Source organism: Chiloscyllium plagiosum, unplaced genomic scaffold, assembly GCF_037043375.1.
Source record: "Chiloscyllium plagiosum isolate Xiang-an unplaced genomic scaffold, Cpla_swu_hap1 HiC_scaffold_21, whole genome shotgun sequence".
In the NCBI taxonomy this organism is placed as follows: Eukaryota; Metazoa; Chordata; class Chondrichthyes; order Orectolobiformes; family Hemiscylliidae; genus Chiloscyllium; species Chiloscyllium plagiosum.
Window position 1 is genome coordinate 9268904 of NW_028270159.1, and position 11298 is coordinate 9280201.

The following is an 11298-nucleotide window of genomic DNA, read 5'->3' on the forward strand; positions in this document are numbered from 1 at the left end:
GCAGTTTTTCCTCTAGTGTTGTAATGGGATGTAGGCTTTGGACTTGCATGTTTGATAATCCAGTATTGTGACACCTATCTTTTGTCTGTGTCTGTTGAGCAGGGTTGAGAAACAAAACTCATCCTAGAAACGAAAACTGAAAATACAAATTAAATTAAGGTCTTTGTAAAAATACCATTAAAATAATAAAAATCTTAATTGATGTTAACTTAAACAGTTTGGGAGCAGAAAAATACAGGACAAGGGTTTAAGGATTAAGCAACTGCAGGAGTCACAAAAACATCTGTCACAACCTCAAAAACATTTTACAACTGAACAAGTACTACAACCTAGTCAGTATTGTTTAAAATATACGTAAGAAATATTAACTCTGTTCTTCACTGAAATAAATTTACAGAACAGATTAACAAGAAAATCAAAGTTCCAAGAACAGATACAAAATACTAGTAGATTAACTACTCCACACAGGACCTGATATTGTTGGTCCGCTGGAAGCAGAATGAGGAGGAAATGGCTGTGCTCCACAAGAAAAGTAAGCTAGAAATCATCAGTGGAGATGTAAGAGTGGATAGATTTCCTTGAGAGAAAGTGAGGGCTGCAGATGCTGGAGATCAGAGCTGAAAATGTGTTGCTGGAAAAGCACAGCAGGTCAGGCAGCATCCAAGGAGCAGGAGAATTGACGTTTCGGGCATAAGCCCTTCTTCAGGATAGATTCCCTACAATTTTAACCAATTAGCTTTGAGAATCAAGAAATACTTAATATAGCATTTCCTCTGCAAATTATGAAAAAAGCATAAGATAAAGTTACCATATTCCGAGAAACCATACAGCTGCACTCATGTTAGAGAGTACAACTGGGAATGAGTTGAACTAAGGAGCACCACGCTTCAGGTGAAGGGCAAGGTTGAGAAGGCTGGATCTTCATGGCAATCGGAATTGGCGTGGGAATTTAACACATGCTGTTGGGCGTCATCCTACATCACAAACCAACTATCCAGTCAACTGAGCTAACCAACCCATCAAAGTGACAGCAAAACGTGTGTGGAGTGCAGTTGCCACAACTCCAGAATGAAATGAGCTGGTTCTCTCAACCAGGAGCAAAATGCACATGGAGCACCACAGAGAATGGCATTCAAGTAGCTGATGAAGAGTCATTGAGACTCAAAGTTTGCTTGCTCTCTCTCCATGGATATTGTCTGACCTGCTGTGATCTCCAACATTTGTTGTTTCAGTACAGATTCCAATATCTGTAGTACACACTTATACACACCATAATTTAGATGGGTGGGTGCATGATTATTAATCCACATGAAAGGAGGCCTTTTCATCAAATGTATTCAAAAGCCACAGTTCCGGAAAGCTACCTCATAGGCTAATAAATACATTGGAAGTCCAGTAGAGGAGGTAAATAAAGTAATGGGTTCAGCAGTATTGCATATATTAAATTGTGCTTTACACTGAAACACACCTTTACATTACTCAGAAAAATTAGCAAAACTAATAACAAGCGCAGTCAAAAGTAATTTATAACCCACAAAATTAAAAGATTAAATACACTCATAAGTATTGAAAAATGTGTTACAAGGGAAAAATGTCTCGTCCCAGCATGCTCTTGTACAACATGGTTCAGGGATCAACATTGCAAATTCTCCCCCTTCCCACCAAACCCCATCGCAATTTCAAAGCATTCCAGGGAATATTTGCTCGAGCCATGGATCAAAACAATAACTAAAATCTCACAATGCTATCCACCCTCCTGTTCCCATCTACCTCCAGGTGATTCAAGAACAAAAATCAGCAGAGGTAGCACCTGTCCAACAAGAGAACATTCAAGAGGAAGTTCATTACAAAATATAGCCGAATAAAGAACAATTCAGCTTGATACGAAGCAAAAACAAAACGTGAATACAACAAGTCCTCCAATCTCCTACTAGTGGGTAAGTCATCAACTGCAAATACTGGAGATCAGTGCATTGAAATGGATGACAAAACAACCTGGCTATTATACTCCAGGTAAAAGAGAATGCAGTTATTTTAAAAAAGACAGAGACATGGTCAAAATCTGAAAAATGCAAGTGACATGAATTCCAAATTCCTTCATCTTGAGCTTCAGGTAGCAGTTCTGCTGTTCTAAGCTTTGACTGAATCAAGGAGAAGAAATTGCATATCTGAGCCACTCAGACGCAGCTCACTGCAATACTGTGAAAATACTGCACTGTTAGAGTTGTTTCATCAACACATTGTCCCTTTTGTCTTTTGAGGTGGCCCTAAAAGATCGCATGGCATGACTGCAAGAAGAGCACTGGGTGTCCAGATCACTAATTATCCCTCAATCATCATTAGAGACATAGATTATGGGGTCATTCTCACAGTTGTTTGTGGTGTCCAAACTGGCTGCCACATTTCCTACATTATAGCAATGACACTTCAAAAGTATCTCTTTGCCTCTAAAGTATTTTGAAACATAATAAAAGGTATTACAGTATATAAATGCAAGCCAGTCTTTAATGCAAAGGGAAAGAAATCACTCAAGAAATTTTCTTGCAGGACTTTAGCAATACAGCGAGACAATTAAGATTACAGTGTGGAAACAGGCCGTTCAGTCCAACCAGTCCACACCGACCCTCCAAAGAGTAACCCACCCAGAACCATTTCCCTCCTAACACTAACACTAGTGGGCAATTTAGCATGGCCAATTCACCTGATCTGCACATCTTTGGATTGTGGGAGGCAACCGGAGCACCCGTTTTGTATCTAGTCACAGAATTGTTACAGGGCAGAAGGAAGCCGTTCAGCCTATCTTGATGATACCACCTCTTTGTCACTTGGGTGACATGCTCATTTGGCTGCTTTCCCTAAATAAACCTGAGCATTCTTCCTTTTTAAATAACTATCTAATTCACTTTTGAATGCCTGTTTTGAACCTACCTCCACCAAATTCTCAGGCAATGTTTCCATATCTTAACCACTAGTCCTGCGGAAAAGTCTTTCTCTTGTTGCCACTTCTTCTTATCCAATATTTAAACCCCCTCATTCTTGATCCTTCCATTCGTAGAAACATTTTCTGCTATCTACAATTTATCTCGAGAATAGAATTTCAGATGTGACACCCCTTTGCGCAAATAAAATTTCTCTTTTTGAGAGAGAGAGAGAAAGAGAGAGAGAGAGAAAGAAAGAAAGAAAGAAAGAAAGAGAGAGAGAGAGAGAGAGAGAGGGAGAGAGAGGGAGAGAGAGAAAGAAAGAGAAAGAGAGAGAGAGAAAGAGATGCACAGCACAGAAACAGACCCTTTCAGTCCAACTCGTCCATGCCGACCACATATCCTAAATTAATCCAATCCCATTTGCTGGCATTTGGCCCATATCACTCTAAACCCTTCTTAATCATGTAATTATTCAGCTGCCTTTTAAATGTTAGAAGTCACATGACATTAGGTTATAGAAAACAGGTTTATTTGAAATCACAAGTTTTTAGAGCATTGCTCCTTCATCAGGTGCAATCAAATGTTTTAAATGCCGTAATTGTACCAGCCTCCACCACTTCCTCTGGCAGCTCATTCCAAACACACCACCCTCTGTGTGAAAACGTTGTGCCTTGGATCCCTTTTGAATCTTTCTCCTCTCACCTTAAACCTATGCCCTCTAGTTTTGGACTTCCCTTCCCTGTGTCTATTTATCCTATCCATGCTCATGATTTTATAAATCTTTATAAGGTCACCCCTCAGCCTCCCACACTCCAGGGAAAACAGCTCCAGCCTATTCAGCTACTCCCTACAGCTGAAACCCTCCAACGCTGGCAACATCCTTGTAAATCTTTTCTGAACCCTTTCAAGTTTCACGACATCTTTCTTAAAGCAGGGAGACCAGAATTGAATGCAGTATTCTAAAAGTGGGCTCAGTGGTCAGCACTGCTGCCTCAAAGTGCCAGGGACCCAGGTTCAATTCCATTAACCAGTATGAATCAGTACTAATGTATAGCTTTTGACCTGAAGTAGGTTAACTCTGCTTTTCTCTCGAGATGGATTTGACCTACAAGGTGAAATCATTCTGAACAGCTGTACTCCTTTCATGTTGAGCATTTTGCTACTTATTATGGAAAATTACTGCATGTATTGTTTTTTCATGATGATAACTTGCTTAAAAACCGCACATTTTCAAATGCAGTGGGGGAAAATGTTTGAAGAAACGAATGATAATCCTTGCTGACTGTCGGAAAAATTCCACCTGGTCCACTGATGTCCTTTAGTGAAGGACATCTCTCCTTATCTGGTCTGGCTTACAAGTGACTCCAGACTGTCAGCTGACTCTTAGCTGCCCTCTGGGCAATTAGGGATGCACCATAAATGCTGGCCTGGCCAACAATGGTCACATCCTGTGAATTAATTAAAAATAACACTGGACCCAAAGCTTAACTGAAGTATCCTGGAAGTAAAGAGGGAGTCTGCAAGTTTGATAAAACACAAAGTAAAATGCCATGAAACTGATACAATACTGCTCACATTATCACATGTGCAATGCAGTATCTGGGATGGTTTTAACACTCCATACTTTAGTGCTGAAAATAGTGTGAGGCAGCAGTCTACAACCACAATATGAAAAATATAATCTTATCTTTGTTTTGATTATACAAGCTATATTATACTTGCTATCACACTGTACAAACACCATTACTTTCCTGATGCCCCATAGCTTTATTGCCACCTCAGAAACTCCTTCTGCATCAGATACTTCATGACTGCTCTAACGTCAGTCATCCAATGATGACCAACAATGCCAATACACCTGCCTACAATTCTTTCCATTTGCTGGCTCATGGAAACAGAACTGCATTATTTGTTGTAACCTGCTTCATTCATTTAAAAATAAATGCTTAGTAGTTTAGACTTTAAACATAGCCAACTTGAAGTTGAAGCTTTTCGCTTTGCACTCTCAGAACCACAACACAAGAAAAAATTGAAGGGGGAATGAGAAGAAAGTGCTGATTGGTTAAGCCATAACTGACATGGCTTTACAGCAATAACAGTTAACTGTCTATTTTAATTCTTAGACCAAGCACACAGATTCTGATTGGTCAGTGTTATCATGGGGATGCAGAAGGCTGACTCTTTAACCCTGTTTTTTGAAAAAAGTGCAAAGGACGTACAAAAAGCGTTTGGCTACATAAAGCAGGGTTCTGAGTAATTATTCATACAGCTTCAAGCAAATGCATCACACTACAGTACCAGTTAATGATCTGAAATGGCTTTCAGTGTAACGCTTAGCACAGCCTCGATTATTTATCAAAAGGAGGGTCACTGGACTCAAACTGTTGACTCTGCTTTCTCTCCAGATGCTGTCTGACTTGCTGAGTTTGCCCAATTTCTGTTTTTGTTTCGAATTTTCAGTGTCCACAATTCTTTTTTTTTCACTGAATTATTTAATATCTTACTTTCAATTATTCTGTTATCAATTAAGAAACCCAGAATGCAAATCACTTGCACTTAACAGGTTTAGCCAGAAAAATTTTCGCTCTTGAAATGCTCTTTCTTCTCTACATTTCTGGTAGGCAGAAAACATCAGTGAAGTGAGTTCATTTTCAATACATTTCATTTTCTGCAGCACAGCATTAAATAAAATGTCTCAAGAAGAATGCCAAATAGTTTGGATATCCCGATAACTGGAACAGAACATAAATCAGTCACAATATGCTCTCAACAACCAACAAGACAAAAATGAGCTGTCATACAAAATCAGGTTGCGCACTGTACTTCCAAAGGATTTGAGAACAAAATCTAATTCAAAAGATCAGACTTGATCAAGTATTAACAGGTTCAAGGACAAGGCATGTACATAACAGATGTCAGAGATAGCACAGATCTGACAAATTGCTCAAAACCCATACGATGCCTTCAAACACTACTCGTAACATTGTTACTCGGTGAAAGCAACTTTTGATTTGTGTAAAACAGCTAAAATATTTGCAGGCATAGATTTTTTTTTATATATGGTCCTGATTCATTCTCTGAGCTCCCTGACAGAGGGTAAATATTCGTGTCATACAGAGCCAAACAGATTAGAAACCCAAGCTTAATTACATGCTTATGGCATGCCAGCTGAAATGGCAATGACATGTGCTACAATTGGCTTCAACAAGCCTAAGAATTAGACAGGGAATTAAATTAGCTGGAAGAACTTGTGCACACAACTGATGTCAGGACTAAGTTTTGCTGTAATGCATTCACAGACAAATAATAGCACACCTACTCTCACGGATAAAGGATAGTGACTAAAGAGCATCCTACACCGAACAAAACACGTTATTTATTGCAAAAAAAAAGTTATCACCCTTGGGGAACAAACAGGAACAGAAATTAAAACTAGCCAAGTTAAAAAGTAAATAACTGTTTTGGAGGCAGTCCAAATCAACATTACATCATTCACCAGTTGACAACAGCGACATAATGCCATGTTAAGAATGCAAATTGTAAACAAAATCCTCCAGATTTCGAACAAAGTCCACTTCATATTGAAAATGCATTCAGGCCAACTGTTCCATATGCTCCACGCAAGCATCCTCATATCCCTTCCATTTAAATTGATGAGCAACACTTCCTCTTCCTCACTCGCCTCAAGCTTCCCTATAAATGCATCTAAACTATCTGCATCGACTACTGTCAATCATTCACTCATGACATATGGGCATTACTGGCTGGGGCAGCATTCATCACTCATCCCTAGTTGCCTTCGAGAAAGTGCAGGTGAGCTGGCTTCTTGAAACTCAGCAGACGATTTTGGTATCGGGACTCTCACAATGCCATTAGGGAGGGAGTGAAAAAGATTTATCCAAATTCCCGACTGAACGTATTAGTGAACCCTAGTTTTAGTCTCTTCCAGGAACAGGAACATCTTCGCAGACTCTGCTCTAGCAAACATTTCCTTCATGAGACAGTTCCCTTAAGAGGCACGGTGGCTCAGCGGTTAGCACTGCTGTGTCACAGCACCAGGGTCCCGGGTTCAATCCCAGCTTCGGGTGACTGTCTCCGTGGTGTCTGCATGCTCTCCCTGTATCTGCGTGGGTTTCCACCTTGTGATTTAGTCTCCTCCCACAGTCCAAAGCTGTGCAGGTTAGGTGGATTGGCCATCGAAATTGCCCATCTTGTTCAGGGATGTGCAGGCTGGGTGGATTAGCCATGGGAAACGCAGGGTTACAGGGAAAGGGTAGGGGGGTAGATCTGGGTGGAATGTTCTTTACAGGGTCGGTGTGGACTCAATGGTCTGCTTTCACACTGTAAGGATTCTATGATTTTCATCTCAAAGATTTCAAGACACTGCCTTGAGAGAAAGGTTACATTTTAACCACGTACTACAGATGTCAACTAACATAAGGGAAGAACACACTAATCTCATAAATGCAACAAGTGAACAAGTAATTGTATACATTCAGCATATGTACATAAAGGGAATAATGAGCACCTGAGATGGTCCATGTTATCCCCTCTTGAATGTTCAGGTAATACCATGCCATATGAACAACCAATCACAAGCAGATTATCTCGATTTTGCTTTTGAAATCTTGCTGAACATGGATGGGCCAAGTTCTCTACTTGAAAGTGTTGTCATATTCCAAAAGCACTCAGTTTTAAAAGAGCTTTTGCAGCATCTTCAGGACTGTGAAAGGCACTATAGAAGTTCAAATTTGAGCATATAATCCTAGGTTTTTGACAGTGCTACACTAGATTAGATGAGATTAGATTCCCTACAGTGTGGAAACAGGCATTTCAGCCTAGCAAGTGCACACTGCCCCTCCAAAGTGAAACCCACCCAGACCCATCCCCCTACCCTGTATTTAGGCCTGACTAATGCACCTAACACTATGGGCAATTTAGCATCGCCAATTCACCTGACCTGCACATTTTTGGATGGTGGGAACAAACCGAAGCACCCGGAGGATACCCACACAGACACTGAGAATGTGCAAACTCCGCACAGACAGTTGCCTGAGGCAGGAATCGAACCCAGGTTCCTGGTGCCGTGAGGCCCAGAGTTCACCCTTCAGAAGGTGCACCACTCTGTTGCAAGGTCACTGACCCAACATGTTAACCTGCTTCACTCTTCACAGATGTTGAGTAACCCAAGCATTTTGCCAGCTTTGAGAAACTGCCGTCACCTTGAACTTGCCTTTCTTAAGTTTGACCTTGTGTCCGGGTTCAGCTCCTACAGTTTAATTTAAATCATCTGCAGACTTACCTTTAACTAACTTACATAGCTGTAAAACAATCTCCTTCCAGAAACAAAATCCCAACTTTGACCATTCCTCACTTTCAGTTTTGCTCTGGGGCTAGTAACCCATTGATTTTGTGGCCCCTTTTGTCTGGCCTGTTTCTATGTCTCTTGAGTAGGATTTGAAACAGCATACCCCAAGAGAACAGCCCAGTGTTAACACTGAATTCTTCAGACTGGTACTGTTTAGTTCAGTGTTCAATGGGCTGTGCTGCACAATGAACAACACACTGGCATCAAGACCACACCAAAAGTTAAACTGCAAAAGAAAACAACACTGACACTTTCCTGTACAGCCTCATCTGGGAATAAACCAACACAGCACAAAGCGAGGTTTATATGCTTGCAATGACACTCAATCTTCTTCTACAACTTACAATTGAGGATACTGTCACAATCATGCCCCAATTAGAGCCAAAATGGAGGTCAAGTGGCAGCCAGTCAATTGCCCCGACACATTTATTCCTCTGGACAAAGTAATTCTCATTGAAAAGAAAACTAATTTTCTGGACTTACACAAGCTCAAACACAAAAAAAAAGTTTGGCAAATTATGTACAATTCTGTGTACCACCAAGTTATGGTCAGGAGGACGGGTGTCAGCAAGGGAAAAAAACTGGTCTCTCCACCCAAGGGGTCTCCACGCAAGAAAGGGGAGTGATGGCAACACAGCACTGGGGAAGGATGACTGATCATGCAGGCATGGGAGATTAATAGGGGTCTACAACAGAATATCGAAGTTTGGATTTGTGGGGGGAGGAGGACAAGTTGTGCATGATGGAACAGGTCAGTAAGAGTGGGTAGAGAATAGAGTTGATGGAAACAAGACTCAGGGAACAATGGGACATTGGGGATTCGACTGGGCAGTGAGCTAAGGGATGCATTGGGGGTTCAACAGGGCATCAAGATAAAGGACATCAGGGTCACAACAGAACAGCAAAGCATGGGGGCACCAGGGCTCAACAGGGCAATCAAGGCATCCGACCAAGGGGCATCAGGGGTTTAACAGAGCATTGGACCAAGGGGCATCAGGAGATTAACAGGGCATCAGACTATAGGGCATTAGGGATTAACAGGGCATCAGACTATAGGGCATTAGGGTTTAACAGGGCATCAGACTATAGGGCATTAGGGTTTAACAGGGCATCAGACTATAGGGCATTAGGGTTTAACAGGGCATCAGACTATAGGGCATTAGGGTTTAACAGGGCATCAGACTATAGGGCATTAGGGTTTAACAGGGCATCAGACTATAGGGCATTAGGGTTTAACAGGGCATCAGACTATAGGGCATTAGGGTTTAACAGGGCATCAGACTATAGGGCATTAGGGTTTAACAGGGCATCAGACTATAGGGCATTAGGGTTTAACAGGGCATCAGACTATAGGGCATTAGGGTTTAACAGGGCATCAGACTATAGGGCATTAGAGTTTAACAGGGCATCAGACTATAGGGCATTAGGGTTTAACAGGGCATCAGACTATAGGGCATTAGGGTTTAACAGGGCATCAGACTATAGGGCATTAGGGTTTAACAGGGCATCAGACTATAGGGCATTAGGGTTTAACAGGACATCAGACTATAGGGCATTAGGGTATAACAGGACATCAGACTATAGGGCATTAGGGTTTAACAGGACATCAGACTATAGGGCATTAGGGTTTAACAGGACATCAGACTATAGGGCATTAGGGTTTAACAGGACATCAGACTATAGGGCATTAGGGTTTAACAGGACATCAGACTATAGGGCATTAGGGTTTAACAGGACATCAGACTATAGGGCATTAGGGTTTAACAGGACATCAGACTATAGGGCATTAGGGTTTAACAGGACATCAGACTATAGGGCATTAGGGTTTAACAGGGTATTGGACCAAGGGGCATCAGACATTTAACAGGGTACTGGACCAAGGGGCATCAGACGTTTAACAAGGCATCAGACCAAGGGGCATCAGACATTTAACAGGGCATCAGACCAAGGGGCATCAGGGGTTTTACATTGCATCAGACCAAGGGGCTTCAAGGTGGGGTTTAACAGGGCATACAGTGGGGCGGGGGGCGGTTGTTTATTTTTACCTGCTTGAAAGCTGGGTGAAATCCCCACCATCCAGGAGGCGGATTTTACAGAAGAGCACCCCGTTGACGAACGGCACGGCGGCCAGCTCCTCCAGGCTGAAGATGGTCTGGAACTTGAACTTCTTCTTCTTCATGATGAAAGCCATGGGGCCCGGGCGGTGATTCCGCGGCTCGGGGGAGGCAGAGAGTGACTGACAAACCGACTCCCCGCTCCCCACACCCCCTTGCAACCTTCGGGATTACCTCCCGCCCGGAGGGTGAGGGGGGGGGGGGGGGGTGTGCAGCACAGGGACAGAGGGGGGTGAGAGACAGGCGGAGATGGAGCAGCGGGAGACACCCCCCCGCCGCCCAAGCCCGCGGACACACACAGGCCCGGCGTCGCTCACTCAGCCCGGGGCTGCCGACTCGGTGCGGGACTCAGGCCCGGGGACGCACGGCTCGGCGCTCGGGCCGCATCCGTTGCCCCTGGAGCTGGGCATGGGCGCCGTGCGGGGCGGACCAGCTCCTCATGGGCCACTCGGCGGTAACTGAGGGCGGGCGGGGATGTGAGGGAGGGGGGTGTCTCGGCTTTCCCTTTTACTCCCCCCCGGGGTGGACGCGGATCCGCACACGGAGGCTCTGTACCCCGTGCTGCTGAGTGTGTGAGTGACTGCCCGCCCTCGCTCGCTCTCTCCGGCCTCCCGTCCCCGCCGGCCCGCCTCCTCCTGTCAGCGGCGGACTCTCCGCCAGCCAGCCCGCCCCCCTCCTCAGAGCGCGACGCCCATTGGCCCAGCCGCCCCGCCACCGGTGACTCCGATTGGTCGCGACCGACCCTGACCGTCACAACCGTCAACGTATCACGATGCTGATTGGTCGGGCCTGGGACGGATGCGACCTCTCCAATGGTCCGTACGGGCCCCTCGCGGCGATTGACCTCATGTCGATTGGTGGAGGTCAGCCTCCTTCTCTGATAGGACGTAGCCGA

General features: G+C 43.8%; 1 protein-coding gene across 2 annotated transcripts in view; it reads right to left on the reverse strand.

Annotated features, from left to right (window-relative positions):
* Positions 1–10964, reverse strand: part of LOC122564966 (early estrogen-induced gene 1 protein-like) — a 123308-nt gene extending 112344 nt beyond the window's left edge. For both annotated transcript variants that reach the window (XM_043720527.2, XM_043720526.2), the window contains exon 1: positions 10335–10964. In XM_043720527.2, coding sequence (XP_043576462.1) covers positions 10335–10480 — 146 coding nt within the window. In that variant the 5' untranslated portion in view covers positions 10481–10964. The remainder of the gene's footprint in view (positions 1–10334) is intronic.
* Positions 10965–11298: the final 334 nt, after the last annotated feature.